This window comes from Sprattus sprattus (genome assembly GCF_963457725.1).
Source record: "Sprattus sprattus genome assembly, chromosome: 5".
NCBI lineage: Eukaryota > Metazoa > Chordata > Actinopteri > Clupeiformes > Clupeidae > Sprattus > Sprattus sprattus.
In genome coordinates this window covers 35,522,959-35,548,953 of record NC_137924.1, presented here as the reverse complement: position 1 = coordinate 35,548,953, position 25,995 = coordinate 35,522,959, and the positions used below count along the sequence as shown (strand labels likewise).

General features: G+C 45.3%; 1 protein-coding gene across 1 annotated transcript in view; it reads right to left on the bottom strand.

Moving 5' to 3' along the window:
• Positions 1 to 1,031: 1,031 nt before the first annotated feature.
• The window catches only part of mark2b (MAP/microtubule affinity-regulating kinase 2b), a 36,280-nt gene continuing 11,316 nt past the window's right edge, over positions 1,032 to 25,995 (bottom strand). The window contains 18 exon segments of the mRNA XM_080839111.1: positions 1,032 to 1,816; positions 1,818 to 1,982; positions 2,985 to 3,023; positions 5,863 to 5,889; positions 8,322 to 8,585; positions 13,518 to 13,606; positions 14,492 to 14,622; positions 14,773 to 14,908; positions 15,036 to 15,148; positions 15,398 to 15,497; positions 15,733 to 15,852; positions 16,663 to 16,899; positions 20,083 to 20,139; positions 20,298 to 20,368; positions 21,850 to 21,915; positions 23,140 to 23,188; positions 23,918 to 23,971; positions 25,223 to 25,393. Coding sequence (XP_080695237.1) covers positions 1,486 to 1,816; positions 1,818 to 1,982; positions 2,985 to 3,023; positions 5,863 to 5,889; positions 8,322 to 8,585; positions 13,518 to 13,606; positions 14,492 to 14,622; positions 14,773 to 14,908; positions 15,036 to 15,148; positions 15,398 to 15,497; positions 15,733 to 15,852; positions 16,663 to 16,899; positions 20,083 to 20,139; positions 20,298 to 20,368; positions 21,850 to 21,915; positions 23,140 to 23,188; positions 23,918 to 23,971; positions 25,223 to 25,393 — 2,220 coding nt within the window. The 3' untranslated portion in view covers positions 1,032 to 1,485.

Here is a 25,995-nt window from a genome sequence, read left to right as displayed (position 1 = left end):
AATAATCAACAACATTAATGCTGATGACAGTTGGGCATCCATTGCACTGGAAGGCAGAGCACAAGCTTCTTCTCCTGGGGAGCTGGAGAGCCCAAGGCTGGGGGCCGTAAGAAGATGGAGACCAGCACGGACTCCTGGAAGATAAGTGTCAAGTCATGAGCCCTCTACTCACCAGTCCTTATGAGGGGCTTTCCTGGGTTTCTGGAGGAGGGGGTGGGGAGTTCAAGTGACCAGCGAAGGCCTGTGAGCTGTACACGCATGGCGATGGAGATGCAAGAGTTTAAGGATGGCGGGTCCTCCTCCCTCTCGTCTTTGTTTCAAGTGAGGAGAGGCGAAGAGAGGCAAGATGGAGATGTTTACGTTTTTTTTTTTTCTTCTTCTTCTTTTTTTTTTACGACTTCGGACATTCTCTTCAGAGGTGGTGGTGTTTCAACCCCTCAAACCCCCCTTAATGATCACTATAAGAATTGCTTCTGAATAATAACAGACCACAATTGCCAATCATCCATAACACTATGAAATACATTCTGATTTTCGCTCAATTCATCAAAATAAAGAAGAAAATAAAGGCAAAAACCACTGAACTCTAAAAGAAAAATCCAGTGAAACCCAGCAGACACAGAGCTAAAAAAAAAAAAAGTACAAACTAAAATCACCTTCCTGTGCTCACACACTCTGTAGGTGATCGAGTGTTTTGGCGATGGTGGTGTGTGTGTGTGTGTGTGTGTGTGTGTGTGTGTGTGTGTGTGTAGGGCAATAAAGGCAGACAGAAGGGATTGAACAGGTGGACCTTTTCTCGCACTCAGAGACGTCCACCCAGCCACCAACATGCGCATGAGATCTCACGAGAACATTGGCAGCCGTGAGATGTGGCAGTCTGTGCGAGAGCTTCAGATGTGGTGCCCCAGGGGGTGGGGGGATAGAGTCTCAGGTCTGGGCTCTCTGAGTCAAGACACACAGGGCACAGGGCACCCACCACCACCACCTCCTCCTCCTCCTCCTCCTCCTCCTCCTCCTCCTCCTCCTGCTGCTGCCCACTCACCCTACAACATTGATGTAGTGATTCTCCGCCCAAGCGCAGGCCTGGGCTCAATGGGAACTATTTGCGGAAATGAGGAAAAATATACAAATTCATTTCTAAAGGGGCTCAAAGAAAAAGTGAACAGGGAAAAGTATTTTTTTTGGAAGGATTTGAAAGACCCACCACAATCATTCTCTTTCATTGACTGCTGCTTCAGATGGGGTCTTTAACCTTATCTTTAAAACACACCATAGCCTCAGAGAAGGCTGCTCCTGCACTCTACTTCTCTGTGCAACAGCAGTGCTGATCGCATCTTACACTCATCTTCACATCCTCCTTGTTCAGTCTTTCCTATCCACCCTGGCATCAAACACTCTCTCTCTCTCTCTCTCTCTCTCTCTCTCTCTCTATCTCCCTCCCTAACCTCCCTCAGCTCCCTCCCTTACCTCCCACCCTGCTCCTCCTCACAGCTTGAGCTCGTTGGCGACCTTGGAGGCAATGTTCTTGAAAGCGATGGAAGTGCCGGAGATTCTCTTGAAGCGCACGCCGTTGAGGGAGAGGCGCGGCAGCTTGCACACCTCCATCTCCCACTGGACGAAGTCGTCGTGCGCAGGGTTGCCTGCCACGCACAGCAGCATGAAGCGCTCACGCAGCTCGTACTCGCAGCTGTTGGCATCCAGCACCTTGCGGATCTCCTTCATCATCTCGCCGGGCTCCATGGATGACGTGGTCTTCATGCTCCAGGTGAAGCGCAGCGCGCGCGGCTTGGTGGCATCCCTGATGGTGCCGGGGGGGGCCGCCCACCGAGGACGGCGGTGCCAGCGTGGAGGCCGGCGGGGGGGTGACGCTGCCTGGGGAGGACGAACTGATGGAGTCCTTGTTCTCGTCGCCCCCGGAGCCCAGAGTGCCGCCCCCTCCTCCAACCTTCTCAGACTTATCCACCGTGCTGCTCAGCATGGACCTGCAGGTCAGATGGGGATGATTTAGAGAGAGAGAGAGAGAGAGAGAGAGAGAGAGAGAGAGAGAGAGAGAGAGAGAGAGAGAGAGAGAGAGAGAGAGAGAGAGAGAAAGAGAGAGAGAGACAGAAAGAAAGAGAGAGAGTCAGAGACAGACAGAGAGAGAGAGCACATAAGAAAACAGGGAAAGAATAGAAGACAGGTGAGTGACAGGTAAGGAGTATGAGGAAGGTTGAAAAGAGAATGAAACAGTCATAATGGTGGGAAAAGAAACAAAAACACAGTGCATGACGAGGAGAATCAGAGGCATGAGTTTGTTAACAGTTGTGTGCGTGGAACTATAAGCCATCTGCTCTTTTCTACTAAATGACCAAAGCTTTGGAGCCAGTTATATGTGGACAACCACTGTCTAACCAGGGAAACAAATATGACTACGCATATGACTATTTGTATAGGCATATGCAGTGTGAGTGATTCCGATTTCTGATAACTGGCAAAACGACTAATTGCCAGACAACCTAGATGCCTAAAGTTTAAGCTGAAGCATTCCAGTGTCCATCCCAGGCCCTGGGCCCTCTGTAGATCAGAGTTAAGGCCAGAACATCCCCCTGAAGAACTGACATGTTGATCTGGTCAGAGCAGACAGCTTCTTCCTGAGTGTGGACATCTTGCATGCATGTCAGACAGTGAGATATACACACTAGCAGAAATCAAGAGGAAGTTCTAGGATTTCCATGTTCCACACACACAAACAAACTTTATTTCCAACAATCAAGAGATATTATGGCCCAGAGCTGCATGCACGTATCCAGTCATCACAGCTAAGGATTCATTACATTTAACCTCATCGTCACCTTCACCGTCTCCTGGATTCAATTCAAGTTCAATAATCAGTTCACTCTCTCCTAGCCAATCACGGCTCCCGGATCCCCTCTACTGATTTGAAGTCTGATTTCAGGCTGGTTTTCCTCCAGTATGACATGCTTGCCAAATTGTTTGTTTCTCACCTGCTACCTTCCTCCCGACCCTCTGCCTCATACGGACTCCTTGAGAGAAATTGGCAGAAGTTTAGTGTCGGGGTCTGTCTGTCTGTTGGCTACCACCATTTATGAGGAAAGGTGGAGGATTCTAACACCACGGACGTTTGAGACATCCACCACCACACACACACAAACCTCACCCTCCGAAATTCCATTCCACAATCGGACCTCCGAGTCCATAAGACTACAAAACATTTGCTTAGTGTAAACTGGGTGTCTGCACAGCTCTGGCAATAATTGTGACAGTACTACAGAGACCACAATGCACTGCCTGCTACTGCTACAGCAGCAGTCCCATTCTCCACAGTCTGATCTGTGGGGAATGTACTTTTATGTTTTAAGAGAGCAAAAAATGCCATGCAAAAAGGGCTTCTAAATCAAAATACTGGCCTCTGGTAAAATGAATTCCAATAGATCACAGATCTGAAATGCATCAGCTTGTGATAGCCTGATGGAGATGGAGGTGAAATGGGAGGTCTGAATGAGGAGATGATGTAGAATGGAATGGAATGGGATAGGGAGTTGGAGAGTGACTCTAGTGTCTGCCGCATGGCCACACCATTGAGCCACCCAATCTTGCTCGTACCAAATCAGACTGACAGGACTAGGCGTGAAGCCACACACAAACACACACACACCGGACAAACAAACACACACACACACACACACACACACACACACACACACACACACACACACACACACACACACACACACACACACACACACACACACACACACACACACACACACACACACACAAAGGCACAGTAAGCACATGCACTCAGACACAGGGACAACTGAACGACTCAAACAGAAGCAAGAAATCAAACAAGAAAACACTGGAAACGCTTGGAGAGGTCTGTGTTCAGGGAACGCTAAACATCCAAATACAGATATCTGAAGTGGAAAGGAGAGTGCGACATACAAATAAAGTAGGTTTGCTGAACATGAAATATGGAACACAGACGGACAGATTTCAAACCCAACTAAAAACATATAGGGAACATAAGGGAAAGGAAGATGTCAAACTGGATGGACCAGAGTAAAAAAGAATGGCCAACTAATAAAAGTCAAAAAGCTACAGTAAGGGATTTTATTACAAATTAGCATCTGAGGCCAGGTGTCCCCTAAAGATGCTACTTGCACAAATCAATGATTTTCACGGGTTCGGTTAACAAAAGTTAATACAAAGATACAACGCAACTCAAAACAGGGTCAACCTGATTGGCAGATTGGCTGGCCAATTAAATATTTAACTCATTGAATTCAATTACATATTGAGCCTATTTCTCATTTAAGATGGTGAAATATTGGACTCTAGAATCAAAGGTTCCAGAAAGGTATTTTCCTTTGAGTCGGCAATGAGATCATTAAACATTCCATAACTGTATGAAAAACAAAAAGAAACTTAAAACCCCCCATGAACTTTTCCCCCCATGATTTTTTTAGGAAACAACAGCACTGAGTGTAAATGGAGAATTTGAAAATGATAGTCATGTTTAGTTTCCTCTACAAGGATTTAAGAGTTGGGCTAACGTCCTGCCCCTAGTTAAATAACTGTGCTACTACGCCCCCTTTTGGCTCATCATCCCAATGCATTATTTAAAACATGATGACACAAGACTGGGCTCTTTAGTGAAAACTAGTCTCATTTAACATTTATTCAAGCACTATTGAGGTTCTGCTTAAGGGACAGGGAGTTTTTCCTTGCCCCTGTTGCCATTGTGCTTAAACTCAGATGGTTCAGGCTCTGGGCTCTGTAAAGCGCCTAGAGACAATTGTGTTGTTATGGCGCTATATAAATAAAATTGAATTTAAATGTTTTGCCTTCATGTCAACATACACTTTTCCATTAAAGTAAGTTATACGAGTGTGTCTAAACTCATCTTGTAGAGTAATCACTGCATGTAGGTTTCACTTGACCCTGGGAAATAAAGAGATTGCATGACACAATAAGGCATGGATGGGTTTGTTTGGCCAGCGCACATCCATGGGCTTAACAGAGCGAAAGTGTGTGTGAGTTTGAGGGCCCTTTAGTGCTGCAGCAGCCGACGCCATGTTAAAGAGAGGCGGTGTGAGGGAGAGGAGGGGCGCACCTCCAGAAAGGGTGCAGCAGCTGCTCAACACAGAGCTGATCCTTTATCGCCTCTCGCCACTCTCTACACACATCCAACCGTTTCCAGGAAACCAGTCAGGGGAAAAGAATTGGACTTAGAAATGGTGTAACATTTATGATGTATGCTTAAAGGGACTGAGGGAATTCCCCGGGGTAAATGAGGTTATCACACCATAGATACGACTCTGTTTTTTTTTTTGCAGAATTTGACACCATCACCAAGTTCTGGCTGCTTTGAGGAGTCCCCCACACCTTGGTAATAAACACATGGTGTTCCTGAAAGAGGTCACCCCAACTAGAGGAGGACTTTTAAACTAAGTCCAACACCACACTAAGTCCCAGAGGATGATCTTTGTCAGGTCTAGAAGATAAAGGACTGGAAATAGGAGAGGGAGGGGTGGTGAGGCAGGCCAAGATATGGGACGGATGGATGGATGGATAGGAAAGGAGAGGGAGAGTCCATGTGTGTCAGGGTACGGTGGATGAAGGGTAAGGGAGCTGGCGAGAGGGTGGTTAGTACTAGCATAAACATCACATAGAAAAGGCAACAAAAGGAGGCCAAACCACAGAGGATAATATGGAGGGATCAATAAGCAAAAGAGATCATGACCAAAAACAAATGGATAAGGAACAAAAAGCTGCACGAAACACCAAAAAGGGGAAGAGGAGCCAACTTGGAAAACAAAACGTCTCTTAGGAGAGGGGTTATGGTTGTCATTTGCCTACCTTCTGGGGAATCTGAATGACAGATTTCTACAAAAAATAAAAATAACAAAAGATCAATCAAAAAGTAAAGAAACAAATAATAATAGTAATAATGTGTTCGTCTATGTAGGTATCAAGACAGTTGCTTACAAAATGCACACTGAAAAGCGTTCACTCAAGTCACAACTGGTAGGAAACCCATTACATAGCAAGCCCTGTTTGTAAACCTTGTGTATTAGCTGATCACATGTGCAGATACTGGGCTGGAGAGTGCGGGCAGGAAGTGCCCTTTTAAACACAAAAATCAACCCAATGGGAATGCAGAGAATGTGATTGGACAGGCTGGACATTAGCACACTGGAGTGAAGAGCACCACTGGTCTTATTAGAGGGCTCTAGCCGGCTGTAGCTCTCTCTCTTTCTTTCGGGCTCTCTCTCTCTTTCGAACTCTCTCTCTCTTCTTTTTTCTTTCGTGCTCTCTCACTCTCTCTTTCTCTCCCTCTCTCTCTTTCATGCTCTTTCTCTCTCTCGTGCCCTCTCCCTCTCTTTCGTGCTCTCACTCTCTCGTGCTCTCACTCTCTTGTGCCCTCTCTCTCTATTTGGTCCTCTCTCTCTCTCTCGTGCTCTTTCTCTCTCTCTCGCGCTCTTTCTCTCTTTCGTGCTCTCTCTCTCTCTCTCTCTCTCTCTCTCTCTCTGTTTCGTGCCCTCTCGCTATTCACGCCCACTGCCTCTGTCTCGTACTAAAGTCAATGTTTCCGCAAAAGAGCTTGTTTGTAAGAGTGTGTGTGTGTGTGTATGTGTATATTCAAATATACCCACTGATTGTGTGTCCTATAGTTTTGGCTATGTCATTTCCTGATTCTCTGAGCTACTGTGCGAGTGTGTTTTTTGAAACTTCACAGGGATAAACCCATTCGATATTAACTTTCAATTCTGAACAAACACAGTGTGTGTGCGTGTGTCAGCCGTCACACTCTTGGATGATGGGCTGAGGTCAGGCCATGAAGCCGTGTGAAAACACTGGTGTTGCCGGGACACCGCTGAAATGTGACGCCTGGCATCTCCAGGCAGTGACCCCTCCCCCAGTCTCTGCACGCACACTGCAAAACTGGCAAGATCGCGCCAAGGTGTCCCTGCCATGTGTATTTATAGTGCCACTGCAAAGCAATACCTCCGCAGTCACCATGGTTACCACAGAGGTGCAGCACTGTGGAAGCAAATACACTTTTTCCAGAGTGGAGCGCACCACTTAGAGATAATGAAAGGGTTGCGTGTTGGTGTTAGCTAGAGATAGATAATGGATAAAGACAATGTGTGTGTGTGTGTGTGTGTGTGTGTATTTTCAGCTAGCTTAATGTATTGCCAGGGTGGGCAACAGGTTCTTGGATAAATGTTCAAGATAGTGTGCACATCTTACAGACGCCAGAATGTTTGTGGGAACTAAGGATGTAACAGCATAGGCATCTTTCTCATGCGATTCTTGGCCCAATAAGGACACTTTCTCTTTCTCATTAATATGAAAGAATGTTTTCCCCAATTCAGATTCAGGGTCAGTTGAGACTTGATACATGATGCTTAACAGAAAAGTCCAATAAATGTTTGATATGCAGTTCCATTCAAACAGTTTGGGAATGGTTCTGGAGAGAAAACAACGAGAGCGAGTTGAATTTCTGTTTAAATGTGCCTGTATGCGTGTTCAAGTGTGAGTGTGTGGGTGAGGCAGAGTGCGTCATGCACATCTTCCAGGCTGGAGAGGAGAGGAGAGGAGAGGAGAGGAGAGGAGAGAGTCCTGTCCTCCAGAGCCTGTCTGTATGCCTGGAAGTGGGCCTGTGTGCAGAGACGTGGCCTGATTATTCAATGAAGACCTGGCCTTGAGGGGCTGTGCAACACTTTGACTGCATCACAGAATGCACAAGGATGCAGTAGAAACTGGAACAGAGGTGAGAATGTCCGTGAAAGAGACCATAAGGTCGGAAAAAAGTAGTTCAGGTTAATTCAGAAGACCTGAGAAGAGTACACTCCACATACAGACACACACAAACTAAGACAGAATTCAGTGCAAGAAAAGACCAGACTAGACAGAGCCAGAGGACAGGCAAACACATAACACACACGCACGCACACACGCACACGCACACGCACAAAGCATACAGTCAATCCCTTATCACCAGTGCACAGAAGTGGAGGTGTTAGAATGTGTGCAGCATTTCTGTCCTGTGCTCTCTCTCCCTCCCCAGTCCTTGTTTCTGCTCTCCATCTGGGTCTGTTCCCCAGCCCTTTGAGTATCTCATGCAGATACTCTCACAGAACAGCCTCATCCTCCCAGCCTCTCTCCATCAGGATGCCTGTTAAAGTAGCTACAACACCCACACCTCCACTCCTACAATGCCCCCAAACACAGCCACCTCCCCTCCCACACCTCCCAATGCCCCACACCACCGTCTCTCTCTCTCTCTCTCTCTCTCTCTCTCTCTAACTCACCTGCGCACAAACTTGGAGGTGAACTTGCTGAAGATGCCCGAGGCGGCAGGCCTTCTCTGCTGGCTGTTGCCGTGGGAGAGGGACGGTGAAGCCGGCTGCCCGTGATAGGGCGAGCCCTGCTGGTCGCGCGCCCCCCGCTGCTGCCCTGCGTGGAAGGTGCTGCGGCTGGCCACCCCTCGAGGGAAGTTGGTGCGGTCCCCTGCCGCCGCGTTGCTGATGTTGTGAGCCGAGGGGGACGCACCAGGAGCCCTTTGTGGGGGGGCACTGTGAGGGAGGGAGGGGGGGTTATTTATCACCAAAATAAAAGGAAAGGAGAAAAATGGGAGAGAAGTTAGCTCCATGTCCAAAACAAGTATGGCTCATGGCTTGAGTTTTAACGCTGGCCTTCTTTGTAACGCAGATGTCAGGGGGCGGATTGGCACCAGACTACGGGAGAACTATAGATAGACGGCCAAAAGCGGCTGGATTGAAGGCTGCTGAAATCAGCGGCCATTTCAGCTGGCATTAAAAAGAGCACTGAGCTCATCTCATCTCCGCTCCCGCCCCATCCATCCCTCTCTCCCTCTCTCTCTCTCTCTCTGCAGCTGCATGCTGTTGCGTAACGCCAGAAGTGAGGGGACAAGATGAGCCATTGTGTCTGACCCCAGCGCTATAGCGTGCTGGGAAATCTTAGCGCTAGGCTGTCCCTCAAACACCCACGTACACCCTCGCTCCGAAACGCAAAAACACACAAGATCTGGCACACAAAAACACTCAAAATTTCTGACACACAAAAACACTCACGATCTGACACACAAAAACTCCTGCTTCCATCTGCTCGTCTTTATATTCATAGATCACCTATGTGAAAGCCCTCGGTATGTATTCTATAAATACTACCTCAGTGAAGCACCTTGGCATGTATTCTATAAATACTACCTATGGCCATCAAAGTTGCACAGCACCAGCAAAAACTCTTCTGATCCTGACATCTGTTTAAGCTGGAGCCCAACACACATGTGGCAGAACTAGGCCAGAAACAGCTGTCAATCAAAACAATCCATTTCCCCTATTTCTTCCTGGAGATGACTATCTATGTACGTGCCTACTCACACATCAATTACTCAAAGTCACACAAATTAAAGGCACGTAGATGTATACATTCTCAACAAAATATCTATCATCTTTGGACACTTGCACATAAAAATTCAGTGCATGTCCCCTATCACAGCAACAGCTTAAGGGTCTAAATCAGAGGGCACAAAGGGTTTGCTGAACGTCACACTAACAGGTTTGGGAAAGGACCTGCCCAACACATCACAGACAAACAGGCCAATGAGAGAGGGGATTTGACTTAATTAGGCTGTTAACCACTTTTACAGACCTAGGCAGACCACTGGGGTTCTTGAAAGGCACCTTTACACAGATGCTGACTGACAGACAGACAGACAGACACACAGACAGACACACAGACACACACACAGACACACACACAGAGGAGACTAAGGATGGCACGCCGTCACTGGGCCTGGCATTTCCAAGGCAACAGGCTAGGGATCTGATATAGTCCTGGCATGCTCAGACATCTTGAACACGGCGCCCATGTCCGACTCCAGGGCACACTGGCCAATGTGTCCAAAATCCAGGTGACACAGTGAATGCTACACAGGGCACATGTTAAGATGGAGCAGCCTCTTTGGGTGGTGGACTGTTTCTCCTTTTCCTGTCCAATCTCTCCATCATCACTATTCCATACTGATATCAAATGATGGTATTAAATGAAGGGTGATTTGTTTCAGGATGGATGTAAACATGTATTCTAATATTATGCTCTTATAGGCTCAGTGGAAAGCCTCAGTCTTTCTTTGAATGAGATAATCTCCCCAAGCATGCAAGCTTTAAGTCCAGTGTAATGCAACATACGTGGTGGAGCACAGTGCAACAGTAAGGCCTGTGCATGCTCGGACACAGGTGAATTGAAACGCTCACACAGGTGGATGGATGATGATGGAGTGGTTCTGACAGAGAAAGAGGGGGGGGGGGGGGGGGGGGGGGGGGGGGGGGGTCGTCTATGAGGGGAAACAGCAGGACTGGGAGCGACGGTACTACTGAATTAGTACCTTCTTTCAAGGGTCTCCAACCAGGCCCGGAAGAGCCTGAGCTCACTGCGTGCAACAGATCAAGCCTCAACACAGTCAGTCACAACAGCACTAACACACAGACTCAGCACTGCTAACCCACAGACTCCACAGATCCAGGATCAGTAGAGCACATGTCTCATGGGGAAGGCTACTTCACACTAGTAGACTGTTCAGAGCCCCAGGGCATGAGGCACACACTTTGAAATGGTTTTTACACGTCAAAGGCTGTATAGGAGTAAACAAAGTGGATATCACAGTAGTCACAAACTTACAGTTCACCATACTTACAGAGGGCCTTCTTGGTGCCGACGTTCCCTTCAGTTTGATGATTAATAAGACTTAGCATGTGTGTGTGTGTGAGTGAGTGGTAGATCATGTCATTTTACAATGAAAATAAATTGTGAGACAAATGTTATGTGTTTGAGTTAGCTTAGCATCATGTTAGTGGCAGGATGCTGAGGAGGCTTAGTGTGGCAGTAAAGGTGATGGGAGGTGGTTGTAAAAGTCATCCTCAGATGTTTGTTAGTGTGAATGGTGTGTGTGGTTTGTCTAGCAGGTATGTGTGCTAGACATGCTTAACCACTTCTTGTCGGTCATATTTGTATGTGAAACAGACATACAGTATGTATTATATATTATATATACACGTGTATTATATAGTATAAATACATAGACTCTGCTGGAAGACAACTCACTCTAGTCTGACCTCTTCTTCAACTAGCTTCCTCTCTTTCTTCATTATTGATTATTCTTTCCCCTGTGGTTGTGTGAGTGAGAGAGTGTGTGTGTGTGTGTGTGTGGATGAGACTTGCCTGGGGCGCTGGTGTGTGTGCAGGTCAGTGGGGCAGGGGTGTGCGGAGGTGGACAAGGACTTGTGGTGTCGGGTACGTGAGGAAGAGGAGGATGAGGAGGAGAGCACAGCGGCAGCTGAAGCCGTGGAGGCGCGGGACCCAGGAGTGTTCAGGCTGGGGGGAGGGAGAAAACCGCACAGACACACGCGCACACACACATACATATACACACAGCCGTGTGTGTGGGTATGCGTGTGAACAGGGTGCAGGGTAGAGAGGGGACAAAACATGATTAAGAGCCACACTCAGCACACAATGGAAGGCTAGGGACACTGGGGTGGGGGATGGAGAAGACAAAGGGAAACGGACGCGAAGCAAAGAAAATAGCAAATGGAGAACGTCTAACAAATACTTTTAGCAAGCACTATCGCATACAAGAACACATGGATTAGTAGGGATGGAAGGGGGGAACGAGAGAGCAGGAGGAGGAGAGAGGAAGGAGGAGAGGAGAGGCAAGACAAGTAGACAGCTTAAAGAGGGCAGTTCAGATCAAAGATCCGGATTTAGAAGACGTATTGTGAATCTTTTGCACGGCTAATCTGCGACAGGGACCCAGGACATCAACATGCACTTTTCATTTCACCATCAATCTTTGATCTGAACTTAAGAAAGACAGGAACACCCAAAAAAATTAAAATAAAGTGTTGATTACAACATGTTCAGACAACCAAACGAGGATTAGGCAAGAGTGAGATGGAGAAATAACACCCTGGGCTTCTGAGGGGGAGGAAAGAGAAGTCTAGTGCACAATCTCTCACACAGAATGAACAGCACTTCCTCCATCACCCAGCAACAGAACAAGAACTAACCCTTTAAAGGCATAACCAAGCCAACACACATTTAGAAATCATCATGCATCGCATCAACATTCCCACACAGCAACAGACAAAGAACAAGACAGACAGATAGAAATAGAGATGCGACAAGCAAGGAAAGATAGAGCAAGGTCTGAAGTAAAGGAGGGAAAGAAAGAAAGGAGAGGAAACAGAAAGGGTTGGGGGGAGGGGGGGGGGGTTAAGGGTTGGGGAACATGAAGCCCAACAACTAACCTAGCGCTGGCTGCTTAATAATTCAATAGCACATGAACACCACACACAAAGGAACATGTGGGGCTCTTTATAATCTACAATGACTAAGAGGATGAGACTTACAACACTGCACATAATACACACAGTCAGCAGGACTCACACTTCACACCTAAAGCTTCCAAATAAACTACAATGACCAGAAGCACAGTGCCACAGCTGACCACAGGAGAGAGGGGAATGCTGCTCACAGGAAACCACCTGGTGGTATGAACTACTGTCGTGTCAGTTTTACATAATGGCGTAAAAAAAAAAAAAAAAAACCTTAAACAGTGGCCAATAGTGCAAACAGCCAGTTAAAAATAACTAAATAGATATTATTTGCAAATGGGGAAAGGCAAGTGAGCCAAAGGCAAATGCAACAAAAGGAAAACCGAGTATAAAAATCATGAAAGTGATGTTCAGGCCTATATATATATATATATATATACGTTATAATGAACCTATGGCTGCACTTCAGTTTCCTGGGAGCAGATTGCCCTTCTCACCAAACCTCTACAAGCCTAATTATGCATTAGGTTATGCATAAGGCATGACAATAATACATATTACATATGGCACAGTTAAGCATGTACAGAAAGCATGTATATGTATTATGATGGCAGGCATGGGGGCACACAGTTAAGGATGAAACCCACTACCGAGGAGGACTGGGGAGTGAGTGAAGGAGTAATGGAGGGCTGGGAGGATCTGTCTGTTTGTTTGTTTGTTGATATGTGAGGATGGGGTGAGTAAAGGGAGCAGAGGAAGAGAGGGTTGTGTGTGTAGGGGTGTGTGTGGAGTGTGTTTCCTGCACAAAACAGGAGGAGGGGAGGAAAGGAGAGAAGAGCAGGATGATGAGGTTGTGGGGATGGGAGTTCACAGGGGACTTCCTTTGTGGGTGTCAGATGAGGACTGAGTCAGACCCATGTTTGTATCCTTGAGTAGGTGTGTGAGTGAGTGTGTGAGTGTGTGTGCTTGTATGTGTTCTTCCAACAAAGGAATATCGAAACCACTACCATAAAACCAACAACTCCCTTTCGTGGGTGTCCGTTATCTGCCATGACTCACTGGTCAGATGACCGATCTTTATTTGTTCATGGTCACTGGCTGGGCTGCGAAGAGAAACATGTGTGTGGGAGAGTGTGCATCATCATGTACCTGTCTTTGCCATTATGGACCCCAAGCGTGGACCTCTCAGCGAGGGGCGAGTTTCGGCTGCGACTTGTGCCCGTAGACAGGATCGAGTTCTGAGAGGAGGGGAGAAAGACAGCAGATACAGAACAAGAACTTAGTCTTTGTTCACACCGCCTGCTCAAAGTCACCCAATTCCCATTTGTGTGCTCAGATGTGGCACAGATCAGATATGTATCATGAACGTGTCAACAGGAGAAAAGCACATGGAATCGGATATTCTCTGATCCGTTTCGGTCCTCACTCATATATGGAAATAAATCCACTATTAATTGGATATATGCCAATGCGACAAACTTCTGGATGTAAATGACGTAGAGCACGTGCACAACTGGCTAAACAGCAGAAAGTCAGATGGAGGATCAAGACCCTCGCCAGTGGACCCCTGCCGAGGGGACCTGTCTTTGCAGACCTCGGAAGATGCTTCGGAAAGCAACGGATTGCTTTTTTTAAATTTTGTTTGCGTTCGCTGCAGTGCTGGCTGGTTGTTTCCTTTTGTTTTAGTAACCTATCCCTGGGTTGGTGTCAAATGTGGGTTGATGCAAGTGTAAACACGGGTATCATATATGGGTCACTTTTAAAAGTAGAAGTAAACAGGCGGTCAAAACAAAACAAATCAGATAGTTAAAAAATTGGAACTTGGTATCAAGCCCTGCAGTGTAAACACAACCATAGAGACAGTGAGGGGGCATCACATTTCCTTCTCTATCAGTAAATCAACTGAAACGAACACACATGAGAGAGTCTGGAGCAGCGTGGAGTCAGGTGCATCTACACATGACTGAACAGAACAAACGCACAGGACCTGTCATTTGGATCTCATATTCTGGGAACTGTTTGCAGAACAGATAACAAGTGACACGTTTCACATATGAGGTAAACATGAATGCATCACATGAAAGCACAAGCTCTATGGAAGGCTGAGTGTTGCGTTCACTCACAGAGGAGGGGGTAGAGCTTTTTTTGTGGTCAATAGGACTGGGCGGCACCTTAGCGGAGCTACTGGAGCCCTTGCGCCCGGTGTCCTCAGTGGTGTGTTTGTTGTCGCCCTGAGCACGCTTTGAGTAGGAGCCTGAGACCAGACAAAAGAGAGACAGAGTGTCAACATATGAGGAGAAAAGACCAGACACAAAAAATGAGAGTAAAGTGTGTGTGTGTGTGTGTGTGTGTGTGTGTGTGTGTGTGTGTGTGTGAAAGTGCACAGACTTCAGTGAATACTCACTCTGATCTGTTGACCTCCGGGGCTTCTGGGAGGACGACACACTGCGCTGTACTTTGTGAGGTGGCGACGGGGCATTGCTGTTTGTGAGGTCACTTCCTGGGCGAGGCTTTGATGACAAATTGACACTCTCATCCAACTGAGGGTGAAAGAGGTTGAAAGGTCAGGTGTAGGTGTGTGTGTGTGTGTGTGTGTGTGTGAGAGCATGCACACCTTAGTGTGTGTGTCAAGTTTACTGGAGGTCAGGTGTGTCTTAGTGTGTGTACCTCAGAGTTTCTGTAGTCCAGCAATAGGAAGGTTGCTGTAACCTCATTATATTTTTGGTTGGCAAGAGAGTCTTTGATTTCCTCCAGGGAAAAGCCCATCTGTACCATCATATCTGGGAGAAAGAAAAAAAACAGACACACAGAAAAATGACATTATAAATAGGCTTATCATGCTGTGACAGTCCTGAATGAAATATGGTATGAAAAAGTCTTTATTTCCATTATAAAGCCAACTGGTAAAAAATCCATTTGCGATTTGAAACAGTTTGAAAGGAATCTGAAGATAATTAAGTCCTAGTCATACTGGATTGAGGTGGACGGACACACACACACCACACACACACACACACACACACACACACCTGTCCTCTTGGAGTCGTTATAGTCGACTACAGGCTCGAGGTATGGCTTCAGCTCTTCCTCCTCATAACCGACATTCATCCAGCGGTCCTTCATAATTTGCTTTCGGGAGAGGGGAAGGCAAGAAAGGAAGAGCACAGAAGGGGAGATGATGACAAGTCCAGAACTGTAAATGTCAATTCCAGCAATGTGAACACATACAGTGGTATGGTACCTTCAGCAGGTTATGTGTTAATATTGCATGGGCTAAATAAGGAGATTACTTTCTAACAAATCAACTCTCATCTAAGGCAAAAGTATTTTTTAAGTGTGTGTGTGTGTGCGTGTCAAGACATACTTCCAGGCTGCCTCTCTTCGAGGGGTTGAGGATAAGGAACTTCTTCAGCAGGTTCTCGCAGTCAGTGGACATGTAGAAGGGGATACGATATTTCCCTCTCAATACACGCTCCCTCAATTCCTGAGAAAGTACAAACCCAATATAGTATATCCTGATATAGTAAAAACACAAATATCATTGAACTTACATCAACCTACTCTGAAATGGCACACACTCACACCAAGCAATCTCCCCATTAACGGCTCTCATCTAAAGTAAGCAAAAATCAATTATTACTGACCATCCCACTAGGACATTACATTTTATGGGGGCAAGGTGAATTGTTGACAAACAGATCAGAAATGTGTAAGATGGGAGCATCTAAGTGAAGTGCCTGCTGGAGTTTCAGGGGCAACACCTGAGGCGTACCTGCCACTTCACAAAGTTATTTTTTCATTATAAAATCTTGTCTGTTAGCCTTCAAGTTTTTGCCAAGGCTCTGCATAACCCACAAATCAATTTCAACGTCTGATAAGTTCATATAGAAAGACAACACACTAACCCTTGCCAAACAGCACTGATAAGCTTAGTCAGTTCAAGTAGTAAAGAATACAACCGTCTGTATGCTTTGGCAATGGAGGACATGAAGCAAATGGGCAGAGATTTACATAGGCAACATGCAAAACGGACAAACAACCTACATTCCTAAACGTGCAACAAAAACAATCTCATTATTTGAAGCTCTTTGGTCTTTGACGCAGAAACACACACTGAAATCATTGAGGTGGAGGAAGAAAAGCCTATTGAACTATCTGAGGGAGAAAAGAATGGAGACAGTGAAGTCAAATGAGGGAGTACACGGAGAAGAAGAGCATGCTGGGTAAAGATTAATTCACTGAAGAGGTTGTAAATCCCCACTTCCATCCCTCAGTGTCTCTCCGGCTCCCTCACCTTCAGGTTCTGCCCGTCAAAGGGGAGCGAGCCGCTGACCAGCGTATAGAGGATGACCCCCAGGCTCCAGACGTCCACCTCGGGCCCGTCGTACTTCTTGCCCTGGAAGAGCTCCGGGGCCGCATACGGCGGGGAACCACAGAACGTGTCCAGCTTGTTGCCCACCGTGAACTCGTTACTGAAGCCAAAGTCTGCAATTTTTATGTTCATGTCCGCATCCAGAAGCAGGTTCTCTGCCTAATAAGAGAGAGAGAGAGAGAGAGAGAGAGAGATAGATAGAGAGATAGAGAGAGAGAGGGAGAGTTCGGAGGTGAGGGGTGTGAGGCAGAGCAACTCTAAGGTGGAATTTAGAAACATAGATAGAAATAAAAATAGTGAAAAGGCATATAAGCAACAAGGCCAAACACTGGACAAAGCCAGCATCTGTTCCTTTGTCCTACTTCAAAGCAACTCTTCCCTTTGTCAATACTCAAAATGTGTATCGTGTTGTTTGCATTACGTTTTTGAGGTCACATCATTCTAGAAACGAGCAGTAGCCTACCAGCAGTGTTCATTTGTCAGCTCAGTGGAGAGGAGCAAATGTTGCCTGGCAACAGAGCATAGTTACAAGTCATCTTTGAAGTGCATGAAACACTATGGATGGACTCTATTGCCTGGCCACAATTTTCACTTCCATATGTGACAGTCATCATCAACCAATAACCCTACTAGCTGCTAGAAAGACTGATGTGTTACCTGCCGCTACCCTCTATGTTAGTTCAAACCAATGAAGCAAGAAGGAAGTCAGAAGACTATCGGCTATATATGGACACTAGCGGTCGGGAACTTACAGTAGTTAACATTAGTTCGTTTTAGTAAGTCTTAGTAAGTCTATTCCTGAAAGTTGAAAATGGGCAGGGTACAGGGTAACTATTTGGCACTATGATGGCAGCTGACAGCCGTTTCCTCTAAGTGTTTTCCCTCTGTAAATAGTTGGATTAAAGAGGCATTATGTATGAATAAATAGATGGCAATAAATATGTTCGCTGCTGAAAAAAAGTCCTACCAAACACTGATGATCTTACCCATACAGAGGGTGCCAGACCAGATGACATTGAGCCCAAATAGACAGGCAGCAGGCAAGACCAGATGAGCATGTGCCATTAACTAGCTCAATCCAAACAAGGCAGCTGACTCAGTGAAAGGGGATAATCCAGTGCTTCAGAACGCTGTATTCATCAGAGACTAGATAAGCCAACACTGGTCCCAGATCAGTCCCCTAGGGCGGGAACCCTGGCAAGTCCCCACTGTCCACTACCACAAGCCCTTTCAGTCTTGCTTCTGAGTCACATGATCAGGGAGGAAGCGGTCATTACAATAAACAGAGAAAGCCACCATATCTGTTCTCTGTTGCTGCTTTCAGTAGGATTTGGTGAAACATTAACATTATGTTCTGATGCATGTGTGAAGGGAAGTTCTGCCTCGGAATGGGATTTTCCAAGTACAACACTCTATGACTAGCCTCTCCTTCATCCCTATAGGGGCAATTGAATAAGGGTAATGAAGAAGATTACACTACCACACCTTACTGATTTAAAGCACATTAGTATGATCAGCAATACCTGCATTTTATAAGAGAGAAAATGAAAGAGAAAGTGTTTTAATGGTTGAAATAAATTGTTAGCTAGGCTATTTCCAAAGAGCTAAATTATATTCTGGCCGTGTCCTGTTCATCAAGTTAAACCTAATGAGCTTTCTGGAAGGAACTTTAACCATTAATGGTTTTATACACTTAAGACAAACCAGGGCTTGTATCATCTTGCGTACCAAAAGAACACAACCTTTCAGCAATTTACCACATTTTATCACAACGCTGCGCATATTTAACGATGCACTGCCACTGTTTAATGTCCCAGTCTGTCTCTGCCACTGCCACTGTTTAATGTCCCAGTCTGTCTCTGCCACTGCCACTGTTTAATGTCCCAGTCTGTCTCTGCCACTGCCACTGTTTAATGTCCCAGTCTGTCTCTGCCACTGCCACTGTTTAATGTCCCAGTCTGTCTCTGCCACTGCCACTGTTTAATGTCCCAGTCTGTTTTTGCCACCGCCACTGTTTAATGTCCCAGTCTGTCTCTGCTACTGCCACTGTTTAATGTCCCAGTCTGTCTCTGCCACTGTTTAATGTCCCAGTCTGTCTCAACCACTGCCACTGTTTAATGTCCCAGTCTGTTTCTGCCACTGCCACTGTTTAATGTCCCAGTCTGTCTCAACCACTGCCACTGTTTAATGTCCCAGTCTGTCTCTGCCACTGCCACTGTTTAATGTCCCAGTCTGTCTCAACCACTGCCACTGTTTAATGTCCCAGTCTGTCTCAACCACTACCACTGTTTAATGTCCCAGTCTGTCTCTGCCACTGTTAAATGACCCAGTCTGTCTCTGCCAATGATTAATGTCCCAGTCTGTCTCAACCACTGCCACTGATTAATGTCCCACTTCTCAGGTGACGGGTAAGTGATAGATTGACGGCCACGCTTCACAACATAGCTAGACCTATTACTGTTCTCATTCAAATGTAATTTAACTACTTACACATTATGTGTCAAAACAAAAATACTCATATGGATCTGTCTGATGTCTGTGATTAATCTGTCCTCTAGCATGTGTGGAGTTTAATTGAGGTTTAAAGAGAAACTAAAATGGCCAAATTTCACACACCCACAAACACACACACACGTGTTAATAACCTATTTTTGCAACAAAAAAAAACAACTCTGGACAACTCTGTGTTCACAATTTCATGTATCTGAGCCCAAAAGTTAGAAACCTTTGGTAGGTGTGTTTTTGAGGGTTTATCTAAAGACTGACACAAACTCTGTATTGATCCCGATGCTCAGCACAATGTGTTCATCTGCTTAAACACACAGCTCAATTTAAAGCCTTCCAACATGTTCTGATAAAGGGTTCAGAAGGAGAAAGACCAAACGCAATAAACCCATAAAAACACACTCATTCAGTGAGTACACGGGTGAGGTGCAAGCGGAGACCTTTTGGCCGCAGTACTGTACTGTTTGAGCCGGCTGGGTTGGCCCCTGGTGCGGGAGAAGATGGGGGAGGGCGTGTGTGATTATGTAGCACTGAGGACACAAGTGCTACAGATAAGATCTTATTTTAGCTGAGGTGGCATGTGCAAGCCATTACAGGAAGTCAAAACAACATCTCCACCAGCCTAATATGGAGATCCGCTACACAGACAACTGTGGTCAGCACCCATTATCATCAGTCTGTGCGTATGCTAGGGGCCAAAGAGAACGGAGATCAACCCCGACAATGCCTTTCACTCTTCCAAATCCTACCAACACTAGGCCGGGCCCTGAGCACACACAAAGACTGCAATGCCAATCTACATACATACCACATAGCCAGCATAGTAAGAGCACTCACCTTTAGGTCCCTGTGTACAATGCACTTTTGATGGCAGTATTGAACTGCTGAGACAATCTGCAGACACATGGGAGAAAGATGGGAAGTAAGAGACAGTATTTAAACAGCGCAAATGACAGTGACTCTATATGTATGTATGCACAGGAACAGGGTCATGAGGTCTGTGCAATCTGACCCCACCGGTGCAAGTGTCCTACTTTATCATCCATACACACCTGTCTGAACTTGGCACGAGCCTCCTTCTCCTTCATCCGCCCATGGGCAACAAGGTAATCAAACACTTCCCCTATAACAAGGAACACAAATAAGAAAAAAGATCTCCGTTGGGGAAAAGAAAGAAAGGTAGTGGAAGACTACAGGGAAATATGAATGAGTTATACACCAGTTGGTTCACATATGCAACTGATACAGTGCCCTTCAGAATGATTGGCAGCGGCACCCTTGTTTAAAATATGAGTGAAAAAGGCTGATGAAAAATACCCTTGCTGTTTATCGAATGTTGTCTTTACTCAGCAAATAAAGCAAACATGAGCCCATTACCACAAGAAACGTGAGCAGAAAATACATTTTATTCCGATAAACACATGTTGTGATTATTGCCACAGTCTCATTGAGTTTTTTGGTAGCGCTAGCATCACAACTATATGGCATTGAGTTCTACGTGACACGACGACGTAACGTTGAATAAACGGTGGGTAATACACGGGCGCAGTCAATAAACAGCTTTGATTTGTAACATAAAATACTGCAATGTGGTTAATATACAGTGCGTTTATAGTCTGGAAAATACGGCATCTAAAAATCTATGAAAACAAGTTATGTCCCATGTATGCAAACAGTACTGCTCGGGCCTTTGGAGGAGAAAACCCCTAACAGCATCACTTCACCATATTTAACTCCTGGTTTCCCTACAGCCAACTTAATTTCTATGCGAAATCCCCCCTCAACTTTTGTTTTGTCAGATGACAGCACCCTATATCTCTGTTAGAGTTCCAGTGGTATCTGGCAAACTCCAAGGGCTTTTTCTTGTGATGAAAAGATGGTTTCTTTCTGGCATACCTTCCTAACTGTGTTTTGGCATGGAGGTGACGTCTGATGGTGGATTTGGAGACATGGTGACCCCAAGATACTACCAAACTTTAATTCTGAAACTGTGGTCCAATTTTAGTTTGTACTTCTCAGGCTGCTGACACAATAGCCTTGAAGTCCTCTTCCAGGCCGGTTCATGTTCATAGTTTTGAATTTCTTAATGATTGCCCTTATTGTTGATATGAGCATTTCAAGTCCAGCAGCTACTTTCATGTATCCATCCCCTGACTCACTCCAAATCACCCTTTTGCCTCGCCTGTAATGGAATGCTCTTCAATCTGTGCAGTGGTGATAGATGACTCAAGGATTTGGACCCTGTGTCAGCTCATTTTTATACCCCAGTGAAAGCGGAAATCACTGATGACAGCTTTATTTCCTTAACACTATGGCCAACAGAAAAGTAGTTAAATATGTGTAGGATGATATTTTGTTTATATTTACTCAATTTAATATATTTTGGGGTGCCAATGACTGTTACATGTGATTTCGTTTTTACACTTAAGGCTTTCTTTATTTTCAGACAAAATGTACCTAAAAATAAAGTTAAGATTTTTCTATTTTAAATATAATAACAGCTAAAGTTTTTTATATATTTTTTTATAAGCCGTTTCAATCATCTTCGATTCTGGAAGGCACTGTTTGTATGTCAAGTTATAAAATGTCGAATGCGGTGCTTACCTCCACTGGCATACTCCATCACCAAATACAGAGTCTTCTCTGTCTCGATCACCTCAAATAATTTCACTGCAGAAAAAAAAGTGTGAGGGACAGGGGCAGACATAGAGAGAGATGGAGAGAGAGAAAGAAAGAAAGAAAGAAAATCAAAACACAAAAACTCAAGGTGTTGAGATGAGAAACTTCAGGGAGAGCCAAGCTCTATGTGACAGCAGTTTCAGCCTGTCCTGTTCATAACCAAATAATGAGGCGATAAACTGCATTTTCTGGAAATATTTTTAGATGACACAGTCCCACTTCAGTCTCTTAAAGCTACTGTTCGTTTGAAACGTGCTCAGTAGGAGCAGCATTATGTTCACGTGGACACGAGTCCCTGAAGGCTTGTGGAAGCATGGGCAGCAGCACAGAACATTTTGCTTCTTAGGTTTCTGAGCAAGCCTCGGCCTAGAATCAATCGGAAGCTTAGGCAGAGGCTCCATCAGAGGCTGAGGCAGAGGCTCAAACAGGCTCAAAGCTTGGCACCGGCTCCTTCAGGAGCTAAGTTTAACTAGACAATGCAGGTGATGGGCTGGGCAAAGCAGGGAGAGGGAGAGGGAGTGGAGGAAGTAGAGAAGTTCGTTATGAAATCTCCGTCTAGCTTGATGGGCAGGTCTTGCTTACTCTATCTGTAAGAAACTGGCGATTGACATTACCTGTTCCAGTTGACATTAAAACTGTTGAAATAAAAGTTCTATGATGACAGACGGATTTGTCAGCAAATACACACTCAACATTAGGGTGCTGCAGTAACAAATCTGGGTATATCCGAGTCTGGTAACTTACAGCTGCAATATGCGGGGGTTGATGACTTAATTAGCATGTTAGCGAGGGTCTGTTAAGAAGAAATGTGCACACGTCTTATGTGATTTTTTAGTTAAGCAAGAGATTTCATCGGACCAACAGGCCAGACAAACATCTGTTTAAAAACACAATCATCTCATTTTGACAAATGCCTCCGCTTTTGCTTCAGCGTTGAGTGGGTTTATATAGAAGACACATAACACAGACAGGCACAGCTCTGTGTTGTCTCATATCCAATGCAAGTGAAGGCTGAGATTAGCAAACGGTTCAACAGGAATGCTAAATTGTCCTGATGATCATCACTTCCTAAACTTCTTAACTGAGTCTAGCTCTAGCTTCCAGGAAATCATTATTTTAACTCTGCAGCCCAACATAATACTTAAGGCAACATCATACAAAAGAACAATTATGAAGCAGATGATCAAATTCTGTGCAAAACATCATAATCCTCACCTATATTTGGGTGATTCAGAACTTTCATGATTCTCACTTCACGGAAGAGCTGGAGAGAGAGACGTGGACAAAAAAATGTGAGGGTGGTGAAGAGACAAAACAAAGATCAGGATATGAACCTGACCCATCTGTGACTCACTCACTCGTTCAACATCTGACACACATTACATCACACTGGGAAGGGGAGACATGTTTGTTTTCAAAATGCAGAGAGCACATTTGGGATGTTATCAAAATATGAGTACCTGCATGCTTACGTGGATACAGCAGATGCAGACATGGTGTGTGTGTGTGTGTGTGCGTGTGTGTGTGTGTCAGTACTTGTTTACTGATAGTACAAAGAGGGACAGACAACATTTCTCACACATTTCCTGCAATTATTCCCCCTGATCACCAGCTATGCAGACAAAAATAGTGTCTACGCGAGTCTCTGGGTGCGTGGCTGCATCTGTGTGAAGGTGCTTTTTAAGAACCCCTGTGTTCTGCCTAGGAGTGTAAAAGTGGTTAACAGCCTTGTGAAGTCAAATCCCCTCTTTCATTGGCCTGTTAGTCTGTGATGTGTTAGGCATGTCCTTTCCTATTTTTGCAAAAAAAAGAAAATTGTGTCTACACCTCTGTTTTCAACTGTATTCTGGTATGTCGTGGCGTATGTCTGTGTGTCTGTGTGAGAAAGAAAGAGAGAGAGAGAGAGAGAGAGAGAGAGAGAGAGAGAGAGAGAGAGAGAGAAGAAAGGTGAAGAAGAAAGGTGGGCACAAATAAGAGGGAGGGTGGCACTTACTTTTTGGAGACTGGAAGAGTTGAGTTGTGTCTTATCTATGATCTTCACTGCCACCTGAAATTAAAAGTATTTTATTAAAAAAAATATCTGAATGTTTTGACATATCATAAATCATACGAACATGTACTGAAAGTCTACAAAACAATGTATTTCTTCTAAATACCAAGAGAGAGGACCTCCTAGACTATAAAGACACAGCTGGAGTTTATTCAGGACCCAAATTGGACCCCCTACCACCACTGTACTACTAGTGAGGAGATTAACAGCGATTCTTTTAGCAGACAACCTTCACTGGTTTTCATTGGCACTCATACAATGATGCCATTCTGCTAATACCGTCACTGCTGCTGAGGCCTGGACAACAGGGGAATGTCATATGTTACTGTTGCTGTCTGACAAGAACCTGAAGACCTCACAAGGCAATGACCGATTACCACATCGTTTAAAATAACACTTAAGCTACCATCCTTTCTTCAGCCTCCTTGCAATAGGAGGGCAGGGAAGTCTAAAAGCAAGGTCAGGAGGTCAAAGGACCGTTGGGTTTCATTAACTGGTCCACGTCCCTTCACCTTCATAATGGTGACTTGATAGATTCTAGGCAGACAGATCTGTGGCATTAGCCCCCGCCAGCTAAGCCAGTTAGCTGTTAACATGTGGGCCATCATCAGTGCACATGAGGATTAACGTGATTAGCCTACTGACCAACCAGGCTCTTGATGCCAGTGGCTTGGATGCACGGGTCAGTGGTTAGGTGGAAACTGTGTCTGAGGCAGGCTAGCCACATGGTGGAATCAAGGGGTTAAACAAACATCACTGGTCCAAAAGATACACAAACATGTGTGGCAAGCTCTGCACACTTCAGAATGTAACCATTTTACCAGCCAAACTTATCAAAACTTTGATCTAACAATGTTCCTATTACAATCGAGGAAATGTCTATTGTGCTATGTATGGCTACTGATTTATTGCCCAGGCTTAGTGTACATGGCATTTCCCTGCACGGTTGGACAGTTTGGTGGGCCTAGGAGAGGGGATGGATTCAATGTGTTCATGAGGAACTGAAAGTCTAGAAGACTAATTATGAACGGGTCACACCAAACCGATTCAGACAAGAGACACCAACATCTTCCAAACTGGCGATGGTGGTGGTGGGGGGGGGGTTGAAAGCTTCCATCTCTTTTAAACAGCGAGAGAGTGTTACTTGAACACCTTTATGAAAGTGATGTAACTCCAGGCCAGGTCTTTAGAGCTGTGATGCTGATGAGGGATGAGGACCCACGGTGATGTGTGCAGGTGAGCACTCACCTCTTTCCCCGTCAGGACATGCCGGGCCAGCTTGACCTTGGCAAAGTTGCCCTTGCCGATGGTCTTCAGCAGCCGGTAGTTTCCGATATGTGGGTCATCTGCTGATGTGGCAACAGAGTTCCGGCAGCGTGGCATGCTTGGACGGCCTCCTGCTTTGGAATCTGAGTGTGGCTGTCAGCGTGCAGCAAAGAGACAAAGAGAGAGAGGGAGAGAGATCGCCATGAGGATTGAGTTATAACAATAGTAACCCTATAGCAGTCTTAGTGGTCCAGAAAGGCTCCAAAACATTGAGAGAAAACAATTGAAAATTACTTCATTGAACACATCAATTGGCCTGATGCAGCCACTACAACTTGACCTGATTTAACCACATTCATCATTTAAGATTGAAGAACTTTTAACATCTTTCACTGAAACTTTATGCTAAATATAAACTCCACGTGACTATATATAGCTGTATATTCCATACTAAAGTGTTCCATGTCCAAACATCCTTCCCTATGTGATAGTTGTCCCTACATGGCTACTACAGTGTGTGTCTCTCTGGCAGCACTCACACCCACGAACACAGATGGGCACTCATCGGAAGGCACAATCACAAACCACAAAATAGAGCGATATAAAAGAAATGCAACCTGGATCATCTGATCAAGTGTACTACAGACTTGTGAAATGTGAGAGAAGCATGGCGAGGTATAGCACAGATGAGAGGACTATCTCCACAGAAGGCAGAATGTTCATTTCAAAGTTGTGCTCTCAAAGGAGTACTATAC